Source organism: Ixodes scapularis, unplaced genomic scaffold (genome assembly GCF_016920785.2).
Source record: "Ixodes scapularis isolate PalLabHiFi unplaced genomic scaffold, ASM1692078v2 PGA_scaffold4__175_contigs__length_147842914, whole genome shotgun sequence".
NCBI lineage: Eukaryota > Metazoa > Arthropoda > Arachnida > Ixodida > Ixodidae > Ixodes > Ixodes scapularis.
Window position 1 is genome coordinate 6,206,083 of NW_024609879.1, and position 12,704 is coordinate 6,218,786.

The window sequence follows — 12,704 nt, forward strand, 5'->3', positions numbered from 1 at the left end:
ATAGTTGAGTTGGTGTATAAGGACAGAACGAGCGGGTTGGTGGGGATAATTAAACTTAAACAGTCCCTTCTCGTTTTCTTCCTCAAGTTTAATAGATAACCCTTCGGTGCTATCGGATCTCCCCGGAGAAAGAGAGAGAGCACGGCCGTTTCAAGGTAAGGATAGGGCGCTCGAAGCTAGGGCAAACAGGCGGTATCGTTTCACGCATGCACGGATGGCTGGTTTCAAATTTCCCCACATCCCTAACGAAACCGGCCCATCTTCGTGTGTGTGTCTGCGGGATTTCTGTCCCGCGCCGCCGGTTTTAGCGCGCATGTGGCGTTGTTTTGGCTGGCAGAACAGTTGTTGACCGTCGATATTGTAAGGCCATGGTGTCCTCATCCTTTCAGCCAAAGATTCCTTTGCTTTCCCTTGTGCAATACTCTGACTGACTCCTACTGGGTGGCTGTCACTGTTCGCCGCGTCAACGACACAATCGTACTATTTCACTCCTCGTGACACAGGGTGCGCTGCTCGCTTTACTGTCACGGGCCGTCCTATCTAACACAACGAGCGTGAAAGGTCGTGGTCATCTGCTGGTTCCGAAAGGGCGGGACGTTCATGCAGGCCAATGAGGGCCCCGAATCAATACGACGTCTGCCGACTCCTACACGTTAAAAATTTACGACACCTGCTGGTCTGTTAAGAAGTGTTGCTTTCTCTTCTTGGAACTCCTCCGATGTAGCTTGCCGTCTATAATAAAATTTAAATATTCAATAAATATAACAGGGTGGAAATACTGTATTTATTTTTATGTGGGAACGTTGAAAAAAAAAAAACTATTTCCAAGCTTGTGAAGACGCGCAATTCGCAAGTCCATTTCAAGCCGTAAAAGCACGTTTTTGTACGATATTGATGCTTAAATATAGAACATACAAACAAAATATACACTTTCTCGACTTGATTTTCGCGTAGAAAACTATCATATCTACATTTTAACAAAAAATAAAAAAATAAAAAATGGGTTTTTTGAGAAAATCAATTTAAAAAATTTTACTTTTTGGTTTTCACATAACATAAACGTAAAAGTACCGCAAAGAATATTTAATACAGCCGAGATTTTTTTTAATACATATAAAGAACGTGATTTGGGCTCTCCGTGGACATAAAAATCATCGATGTAACCCAAGTAGATCGCCAGTAATTAATTGTCAAAGTTCGTCAACAATTGACCGAGGGGGCGTTTTTGACATTTTTACAGAAAAAAAGCAAAACGCCTAAAATTATTTTATGGTATTGGAGCCTTTTAAATGTGTACACAGAGTGCTTGAAAAAAGATAGTATAATGTGGACTGAAAATCCACGGCGGGATATCAAGCGAAACATCCGACCCACGACGGGTGTGAAAAACACTGCTTTTCGCCGCGCCCTCTTTAAAAATTCATAAGTCGAGAACAAAAAATCCGACGAACTTGCGGGTTGTCGCGACTGCGTTTTTAGAAACGGCGCCATAACATATATTTTTTTCATCGCAATAAAAAATTCGACCTTTTTTGCCTGCACGATTTGAGATGAAACCACCCATATATATATATATACTTACAGGGAAATATTCAACAGAAAGTATTTAGTCTTATTTTTAGAATCTACACTCGTCAAGATTCAGTTTCAGACCTCTAGGCACGTTTGGCCGCACAACACGGAAGGCGGAAGGAAGAAATATTTAAATTTATGTTCAGCTGAAGTTTTGGTTACGCAAGTCTGGATAATACCCACTATATTAAATCACTCGGTGTTTCCAGTTACCCGCATTGAAGCAGCAGTACTTCCGATGACTGTAATTGTAGAATAGACGCTTTTAGATATTTACATTTTCGAAAGACTCTCTGCGAATGTAACACGCTGCCGGAAAGAACTAGTTAATTCCTGTAAGTTATCAGCTCTTGCTGATCGCCTAACGTTTTATGTGTTCCACTGCATAACCTAATGATTGATGTGCTTTGTGAATTTTTATGCAACTAACAATATTTGTACCCCCTAAAATGATGCCACAAATGAGCACTTTAGGCATGGAATAAATAAATAATAAACAACGACTTATAGTTTTTTTTTAGCAGTCAAATTTGCTTGGTTTACTTTTTATTGATAAGACTCCTAAAGGCCGATATTAATTGTCCTCTTTGCTTTTTCTTCTCCCACGTATCTTACTTTACAATGTAGTTTATACGCGGGCGTATTTTGTCTACGCTTTCGAATTGGATAACCATGGCAGCCCTTTGATGTGCAGTGTGAAAGCACTGTCAGCTTCGAGAATAATGTGTTGCATTTAAAGTGATTGTACTACTACCATGTCTCCTGACTGAAAAGTGTAGTATTCCTAAAAAAATTAATGAAAAACAAGGAAATATTACCTTAATGAAACTGAAACTGTTGCTGAAACTGTCCCTGTGGAACCTTGCAGTCGGAACTAAGCAAACACAAACCTTTTAATTCATCACAATCCCCCCCAAAATATCCGGAGACGTAACATGCAGAAAATGGTTGGAAGGAATGACCCCTTCTTGGGCGTAAACCGTTAGGGTCCAATTCCGGAAAACTTTTGTGCGCTGATTTTTGGTGTGTTCCAAAAGCGTAGAGGTAGTTTGCTAGGAAGCGAGACATATTCTTTTTAATCGCTTTTGTTTTTTGGATTTTCTGATGTGGTACGACTGTCACGCATGTTGTAGAATACTTTATATTTCATTCTTTTCGTCTGTTTCGTTGGGCAACCGTTTCGCTTTTTAAATGGTGAATCAATCCCTCTAAAATTAATTTTAATTTTTTTTTATGTAGGTGAGTGTACGTAGCTCTTTGAAACGTTACGACAAACCACCCCAGGCATGTATCTTTTTCCGGAATGATATTCGAAAGAGTTGCGATTACTCATTCCAAACCACCTGCGAGTCTGCCTGGCGTGAAAAGCATTGAAAGACATTTTATACTGGGTGATTTCATTTGAATTCGACCAAACTTGTCGGGGGGGGGGGGGGGTCTTTAGATTTAATCGTAAAAAATATATATGATACCCGAATCCTTGTGATGAAAGAAACTGCCTTTGAAAAAAATTAGAATTGTATAGTTTGAGAGAAAAAAATTCTGAGGCGCTGCAGGGTAGAAAACGTCAAGTTCCCAATTTGATTTTATCTCGACTTTAGCCGCCATTTACAAAATATCGAATTCTTGCAGAATTATTATATTTATTACGCAATATTTACGCAGACTTGGCTATTTTTAGAGGTAAATTTCTGTCTTCTGTTATTTTAAATTAATTTTCTAAAAAATCTCAAACATGCAACCTAGAGCAAGTGTGACGCAACTTCGGACAGCTATATAAAACGAACGGTAGGGCGCAATGACGTGAGACAGATATCTGTGCGTAGCTATCAATGTAAGCTATCGATTGACATGTATTTTCTGGTTATTGTGTTTACCGTGTTGTTTTTATTTTGCCACAAATATAGACAAAAATGAAAAATATGCAAATTTTGAAATCAATTTTCTCAAAAAAGCCATTTTTTATTTCGTTCATACTTTTTTAATTTATTGCCCAGATTCTGCTTAATAACCGGGTATAAATATTGCTTGACCTTTTTTTGTTGTAGTTTTAGGACAACCAGTTGAATAAGCCATTTTTATCGCGTAATACCAACCTCCGGCTCCGGTATGCGGGCTTCACCGCAACATTGATAATTGGCTCAGCAATATCAGATTTCACTGAAAACTACTTTACCCCGTTGAATTTTTACTAATATATTTTTAAAAAAATCAGTAACGTCATAAAGAAATGAGAGATGGCTGAATTGACGAAGTGATGTCTGCGAAGTCACAGCTTGCATTTTCGAACGTCGCCACGACAACGTTTTACTACTGAGGTTGCACGAAACTTATATATTTAAATTATTTGTTTGAACATTGTGCCGTGATAAACAACAACAAAAGTAAATTTAGTTAACATCAATGTTAACTAGCCTAAGCGAGTGGAGAGATCCAAGACGTTTCATCCGTTTCGATCATGTCGGGTTGCATTCTACGGCACTATCCAGTCCAGAAAAACAATATCCCCGTTTATGCGTTTCGGACAATCTTTATTTTATACAAACATTATCGGAAAATCGGCTCGAATTTTTTCAATTTACCGCATGGCATTCTTTCGCCTATCCTTCATTGGCCCTTAGTATTCCGAGGTACGTGAAAAAAAAATTGACTACATTTTGTCCATCCTTCGGCTTTTGGACTACTTGTTGCATACGTTTAAATTTTTTGGGCTACGCACAGCATATCGGAAGTTGCTTTTCAGCTTACAGTAATCATACTCTTTTGTTGGCAGTATGCAATAAAACATTCATAGGTAACAGTTTAACAAAATCACTCTATTTATTGAGTAATTTATTTGGGTTAACAAGGCACACCTATGGAAACACATAATTTTTCACAGAAGCGCAAATGTACAAGAAGAGGCTTTAACAACAAAACAAAACAAAGCCGTAGATCATCTGAGAGTTCCGCACGTGCACCACAGAGGTTCATGCATTAAGACGAAGATAGAACAGTTCGCTCAAGCTGCACTTCGCCCTTTTCGCGTCGCCACACGTGCGAAGCGCGGATGCCTTTCCGAATCGGTACGCAACTCCACTCTGTTTTCTTGATTCTGCGGAAGTCACTCACCTCCTTCTCGGTTAAGTTCATGAGAGTTACGTTTTTGACACGCCTTCCAACCTTGTCCACAAAATCTACTGATGTTCGGACGAGCTGCTCCTCCGGTGAACGGAGGTTGTGCACCGTTGCGTGGTGTTTGAGAAGCCCTCCAACCCCGTCACAAGAGTTTTTACCATGCCCAGAGGCAGAAAATATCCACTTCAATTGGGTATGGCCCACTCGCTCGAACTCATGCAGCTGAAATCTATTTTTAAAATGAGCAGGTGCCCCGTCGGATATGTACGTTAGTGAAGCATAAACTGGGATGTGCTCCTCCAGCCAGTCTTCTATAAGTCTCAGAGCCAGCAGCGCATGGGAAGTGTCATGGCATAAGTCCTCACAGACAACGCCGAAGCATTTTGAGCCTTGCGACGTGGATGCCACACACGTGAACACAGAGAGCTGACGCTTGTGCCAGTGGTACTCCTGTATCTCGTGTGGCAAAATTACCGTCCAGTTCTCCGCAAAATCGAAGTGCATGACGATGTGTCTTGAGGTCACACTAGACTTCTCAATCCGTATGGCTTCCCGTTGTGTCCTACGAATAAAATCGTGCGTGGAAAACTTTGTGGCCCATTTCTGTAGCTCTTTCAAAAAGGCGCTGGAGTCGGCAGTCTTGCTTATCAAATTACCATTCTCCCATGTGAAAAATGTAATTTCCTCTTCAGGCACCATTTCCAATGATTCTAAGGAGAGTCTGTTAGTCGAGGGGCAGTCTTTGCATTCGCCTCTGAAACATTCGGACGAGGGTTCAGGGCAGAGGCACAAAGCGAGAATCTCCTCTTTTGTTATTTTTTCTTCTCGCATGCTGTTCAGGGTGGAAAAGCACAAATCGAAATTCGTACAGCACACACATGCACAGACAGTCTGTTCAGGGTTTAGCTTGACCCACTTTGGCCGCAGCGAGTAAAATTTAGTCAGACCTAATTTTGAGTCCGGGTTTGCTTCCTTAAACAGCCTGTACGTCTCTCGGACAGACCTTGTCATATACCGCTTCACGACCACATGTTCTTCGCCATCCTTCAGAAGCTTAACAGCATCTTTTTTGTTTGGGCTCTGCCGAGAACAGTCGAGATCGTCGTCGGTGTAATATTGCGTGGCTGCCCGTATGGTGTCCTCGCTTATGCTTCCACCGTGATAAGGCTCCGGACGCTCCCATACGCCGAACCGTTCACGAAGCTGCTTTGATTTCTTCAGAAGGTACTTCGATGCCTCAGGAATTAGCCGTTCTACCTCCCTAGTGGCTACGCCCTTGGGCACAAGCGTGAGGAGCTGACATCTCTCCTGGTAAGATGCCGCCTTCACAAATGCCTCTCTGATGTTTGCCCACCACCCGTCGCAGCCGAGGCATGGTTGATCACTGCGAGAACTTGACCCACTTGGCTCCAAGGTATATGCAGTCGCCAACTTTTTTCGTACCTGTCGGCTGTGTGATTCTTCAATCTCCCGCTGTTTTCTTTCAGCATATGCCTGACGACTTTTCGGGTTTACTGTAGAAGGCATGCGCAAAGGAGTTGTTTCAAGCCCAGCAGCAGAAATCTCTTCGTTAAGACCTTCCACTACTTCGTGCTCTTCGATGCAGCTTGCTGGAGAGCTCGAGCATGGATCACTGACAGATGATGAAAGCTTCTCACCGGTGTACTGGAAGCAGTTCTGGCAGAGCACGTCATCCAACGCAAGAGCCGCGGCTTTCGATGGAGGCAGGATCATCTTCAAGGCGTCTACGTTGAGATCGGTGACATAACGAAAACGTCGGTTGCGGTATACCCTTCGCTTATGTCTCTCGAAGTAGTCCGCGCAACTCTTTCTTTTGAAGCTGAAAACTGCAGCCATGACTGAGTTCAAAATAACGCGTTCATTCCTCGGGAGGTTCCGGCTTTCTGCTTTCGACGCAGTTCCGCAGTTCTCTTATACAAATTCATTGCTGCAAGCCCTCTTCTTATATTTTTTTTATTCTCTTATACTAGATGAGTTTGTCAAATATAGACACTGATTAGCGAATCAACCTAAGGACGCCAGAAATGTCATGGTGCGTGTTATTCGCTTACAAGTAAAAATAAATAATGGATAAGAGAAACAGACAGACCATAGCACCAGGGGCTCAAAGAGGACTACAAACATTAGTTCCGGAGAAAAGCGCTGCAACGAAGACACAAAATGATAAGCCAACCAAACCTTCCTTTTTGTTCTGATGCTCCTGCCGACACTGTGGCCATGTTTGTACTGGTGATAACTTGCCACCCTTGAAACAAATAAGTATCCGCAAAAGCTGTATGTATACAGTTACGACTCCATCGACCGGCGTGATAATGTCTAGTGTTTACTGCATTTGTTTTCTCCTTTTGACAAACTTGACCCAGCCGAGCTACAGAAACTTCGGGCACCAAAGAGTCTCAAGCTTCCGCCCATAAATTTATTGGGAGAAGGACAAGGACTGCTTCACACAGTTCCACTTCGCTGTGATGCATTGCGACAGCCTGTGACGACGCGAGTTCCACTCTAACAAGATTAGTATAACCCTCTTGCAACGGCGCACGCCGAGGTCAACTAAGAGTCGCATGGGAATCTTCATGATAAGAATCGCAGCCTTTTGCTGGCGCTCGCGAAGAGGTTACTGAACCTATACTTCACCTAACAACTGGACCAGTTGCAACTGATGTAACGAACATGGCTCTTTCTTTTGATGTAAAAACAAACATAAAGAAAAGCGCCAGAAAACGTGCATACCCAGCTGGTAAGCAACACACGGGAAATCAATTAAAAAAGCTTGAAAGAGAAAAAAAATTTGCCTACGCCACTTGCCTTCTGTCATTTTTTTGTGACATTTCTTTTTTTGTAAAAAGTATATTACTAGGAATGCAACGAGGTAAAGTGGTTGTCAGTAAAATCTGATATTGCTGAGCCAATTATCAATGTTGCGGTGAAGCCCGCATACCGGAGCCGGAGGTTGGTATTACGCGATAAAAATGACTTATTCAACTGGTTGTCCTAAAACTACAACAAAAAAAGGTCAAGCAATATTTATACCCTGTTATTAAGCAGAATCTGGGCAATAAATTAAAAAAGTATGAACGAAATAAAAAATGGCTTTTTTGAGAAAATTGACTTCAAAATTTGCATATTTTTCATTTTTGTCTATATTTGTGGCAGAATAAAAACAACACGGTAAACACAATAACCAGAAAATACATGTCAATCGATAGCTTACATTGATAGCTACGCACAGATATCTGTCTCACGTCATTGCGCCCTACCGTTCGTTTTATATAGCTGTCCGAAGTTGCGTCACACTTGCTCTAGGTTGCATGTTTGAGATTTTTTAGAAAATTAATTTAAAATAACAGAAGACAGAAATTTACCTCTAAAAATAGCCAAGTCTGCGTAAATATTGCGTAATAAATATAATAATTCTGCAAGAATTCGATATTTTGTAAATGGCGGCTAAAGTCGAGATAAAATCAAATTGGGAATTTGATTTTATCTCTTTTTTTCCTAATTTCTTTCATCACAAGGATTCGGGTATCATATATATTTTTTACGATTAAATCTAAAGACCCCCCCCCCCCCCCGACAAGTTTGGTCGAATTCAAATGAAATCACCCTACTGATGTTATTTGCCAGACGAGGAAGTCTACACGAGATTGCTAAACGTTCTGCGTTCACATTATTAACCGTATAAATGACGCATGTGTGTCCCTATAAAGCCTGAGCGCAAGGTAGCTGGCTTTCTGTCTAGAACCGCTGACTTCAAGGACTGCACGATGAACACCGCAATTATTCTTCTTTTTACATCATTTTTGGCAACGGGTGAGTCTCAACTTTACGTACCGGCGGGGTCTAAAAAATCACTGCACTCGTTTAAACAAATAAAATATCACAGGTGCATTGCGTTTCACAGTATTTACGTCTTACAGGAGGTTCAAGTACATAGCCTCTATATAGTAGGTTTGGATTACCCTGATATGACAATTTTAGCGAGAGTATAGTACCGTGAAAAGAATTAGAGGCGAGTGTAACGTGCCTTGAGGAAACTACGAACTGTACTTTATAAAGTGCAATGATGCGGGTAATATTTCCGACGTCTATCCACCTTACGTAATAAACCTCATAATAGTTTATCTCGTGTTTTCGGGTATTGAATTTGTTTATGGAAGTGACGCTGACACTTACGAAAGTTACTTCTAGTCACTAAAGCAGGATTTTGGTGTCATATTGTAAATCCAAGCACGAATTTTCAGGCAATACTCCTTACAGCTTTTGTGTCAAGGTTTGTGTGAAGACAGCTTAAAAAATAGCTCGGTTCAAGATTCTAACGCCTAATATCCTCGATTATTGTACAAAATATGTTACCCTTCAATGAGCTCAATTACCTTTTTTTTTTTCCTCTCAATTGAGATGTTCGTTTACCTAAAGTGTCTAGTCTTTGCAGTGCTTATGCTGGCTTCATAGGCGCGATTAAAGTAAAATATATATATAAATATAATTTCACGCGTGCAATTGACATGTGGGTTTTACTGCATTGCTGTTGTTAATTGTTTTATTGCGCTCGGGAGTTTTTCACCGTGCGCAGAATTAGGAAGCCTTCTGCGCCCGTTTGCTCGAAGCGCTAACCGCGGCTAAAGTTAGCCGCAGTACCTTGGAGAGGGATTTTGAAATCACGTGACTGGCTCGGTAGGGATGCGGGGAAACATGGCGGTGCCCCGGTGTGTGAGCGCCACTCGCTTTTGAACTAATATGTCGTTGTAGCTGCAATATCGGGCGCGTTAGTCACCAACGAATGGTGCAGGAGGTTTTCGCTTTGCCTTACATCACTTAAGTCGTAATGCATGAGCAATGACCTCGCCGCATTTTTTTAGATAGTCTTTCGATCCTGGCCATTCCTAAGCCTAAATTAACGTGATAATTTTTGGCATGGCAACGTCTTTGGAAAGCGGATTGTCTTGACTCAATCGGCCTTGTATTGATAGCACACAAAAGCAGACGGCGTCCAAATAGACCTTTTTTTTAAATTACCCAATCCAGGGCCTGTTCGAGCTAACAGGCCCTGGATACTTTTAAGCCTTCAGTAGCGCTAACTCCACATTTAACGGGGCGGCCAGCAATTTCCATTTAAAATGTTTAATAACCTTTCTTTCCACCATTTCAGTACCGGTGGCTCTTCAGTTACCTTCGTCAAAAAATAAACTGAAAGATTCAGAGCATTTCACAGGCAAGTGTCATTAGATGTATTGAAGCAAATAATATATGATATATTTCAGAATATCGCTTATTGAACTGCGTGCCTTGACATACTTTATTCTATTTTATTATTTTCTATTCTATTCTATTCTATTCTAGGTTTCGTTTCGAGGTTCACTGAACCCAAGAGACACAACCGCTCGAGATTCTTTTTCTTTTTTTTTTTATCAAATATGGTTTGTAATTATTTGTATTCTCAATAATTAAGAAAACTAGAAAGAAAATAACAAATTGTTTCGCGCGTGAAGCCCTCCTCACGAGAAGTTTTGTTATTGCGAAGCGCTGAATTCGCAAAATAAATGAAAACAAAAAAATCTTTAGTGTGTTAGCCAATGCACAACGTTTGGTAAGTGGCCCACGTTGGCTTATTTTGTGGTGTCGTTTATAATAAATTTTATCATCAGTTTTCTGCAGTTTTGAAACACTTAGATTGATATCTCTTGGGAATTTACACTTCTTGGGATATTTTGTTTATTCGTAGTCATAGATTACATTCTTGCCACATTTAGAGGTTACAATTAATATCTACTTCAGAATCAGTCAATTTTATTGTACACATACACAAAACAAAAGCGTCATTGCTTATAGCTGCTGAGTTTATCAAAAATATGCTCGCGTAATAAATTCACGAATAGAGGGAAACACGTGGTAAGTATTCAATATAGACACGAATACTTTTTAATTTGTTTATAATTAGTTTTTATACTTTTTTTATAATTAAGCCACAAGACCCCCGTCGGCGAAACGGAAAGTGTAATATTTATAATAGAAAATACTAAAAAATAAAAAAAAGCGACAAGAGTAAATTATGCACAAAAGACACCAATTGTAGATACAAGCCAAAGAAATCCAAACGTGTGAAATTACACTGGAAGCCATTACAATAGCTTACTTTTTCACACCAAGTATTACTATAAGATCCACTACTATTGTATGTAGTAAATCCAAACAGCCCCAAGGAACAAGGAGATTACCTTCATAGAAATGTCGCTTATGACTATAAGAAGTTATCTTTTTAAGAGTCCCAATAAACCGTTTTCAGAATTCAGTGCCATCTGGTTCTTCAAATAGCAGTTCAACTTTTGCGGTACTAGTGATAATGCACCTGTACCATCTTATCTGACACCATGACTTTCGCCAGTCAACGGCAGACTAGAATGCGTTTCTTCCCGCACAGTGCTTTCTTGATCTCTTTCAGCTTCGATGGTCGTGAAGATTTAATCAGTCAGAAGGAAGTGTCAAACCGCATAGACACCTTAATGATTTTTATGCACCCAGGTGCTTTAGAGCTGGTTGTATGCCACCAACAGAGTGTCTGAGCCCGGGTAAGAAATGAACGTTCAAGCACTCTATTTTATTATAACTCTGACAGCAGCCGATGCCACGACTTGATGGAAACAATCGAGCAGCGCCAAATGCAGATATGCATACGTTGCTGAGGGAAAATTAAACGAAGGCACTTAAAGTGATTGTCCGGTCGAAACCGGAAGTACTTAAGTTTTTGGGCTCGTTACGTCGAGAGAGCCTTTATGTAGACAAACAACATTTTTATTTTGATATATGATCTCCCCGTTAATAATTAAACCTTTCAGGAACGTATATACGAAACTGCACCCCGAATTTCGCCAGTGTCAATGGCTGACATCCGTAGCTGCTGCGTGACGTCACAAAACGCAAAGGTTTTTTTTTTTTTTTATTTACAGAAAAAAACCTGCTTCGCCGTGAGGCATTATTGCAGGGGGTGGGTTTCATACAAACACTTTTGTTTTAGAACATAAGTAATACACAAAAAAACAAACAAAAAGCAAAACACTTTCTGTGGATCAATAATGAAATTAAATAAAAACATACTGTCTATAAAAAACACTACACAATTGAAAATTCAAAAAACCAAATTTGCCGCAAGCACATCTTTCGGCAACCTATTCCACTCTTCAATGGTTTTCGGAAAGAAGGAAAAAGCAAAGGTGTCGGTGCGGCAAGAGTACGGTCTAATCTTCTTGGGGTGATCTGCTCTTTCTGACAGATAAAACGGTTCATGTAAAAACACATCTCTGTTAATTAATAGTCTATTGTTGTAGATATCATCTAAAAATTTCATCCTAAACAGTTTTCTACGCTCACTGAGTTTCTCCCAATGTAGGGCATGTTTCATGTTAGTGACACTCGCTCCAAGTTCGTAATAGTTTAGTACAAATCTAGCACATTGATTTTGTATCTTTTCAAGTTTGTCTATTAAATACCTTTGGTGTGGGTCCCAGACAACTGAGGCGTATTCCATACACGGACGGATATATGTAAAGTATAAAGTTTCTCTAACTTTCCTCGGGGCTTGCCGAAAATTTCTCCGTACAAAATTAAGCATTCGTATTGCCCTTAGGGCTATCATTTCAACATGTCCCGTCCACGTTAAATCATTAGATAACATAACACCTAAGTATTTTACATTCGAGCTAGGTTTAATTATTTCATTATTTATCATGTACACGGAAGTAGTGGGATTTTTTTTCTTAGTAAATTTAACATGCACGCACTTTTTAACATTTAGGTTCATTCTCCAATTTTTACACCATACAGAAATTTTATCTAGATCACTCTGTAAAGTATTAATATCGTTAGAATCATTAATTAATCTATAAATAACACAATCGTCCGCAAATAATCGAATATACGATTGCATGCCAGAAATAATGTCGTTTATATAGATCAGGAAGAGCAGAGGACCCAGTACCGAGCCCTGGGGGACACCAGAC

General features: G+C 40.2%; 1 protein-coding gene across 1 annotated transcript in view; it reads left to right on the forward strand.

Annotated features, from left to right (window-relative positions):
- Positions 1-8,474: 8,474 nt before the first annotated feature.
- LOC120840507 overlaps positions 8,475-12,704 on the forward strand; it is a gene marked incomplete at its 3' end in the record, with an annotated part of 54,232 nt that continues 50,002 nt past the window's right edge. Inside the window, exons 1-2 of the mRNA XM_042293354.1 lie at positions 8,475-8,520; positions 9,860-9,922. Of these exons, the coding sequence (XP_042149288.1) occupies positions 8,475-8,520; positions 9,860-9,922 (109 nt within the window). The remainder of the gene's footprint in view (positions 8,521-9,859; positions 9,923-12,704) is intronic.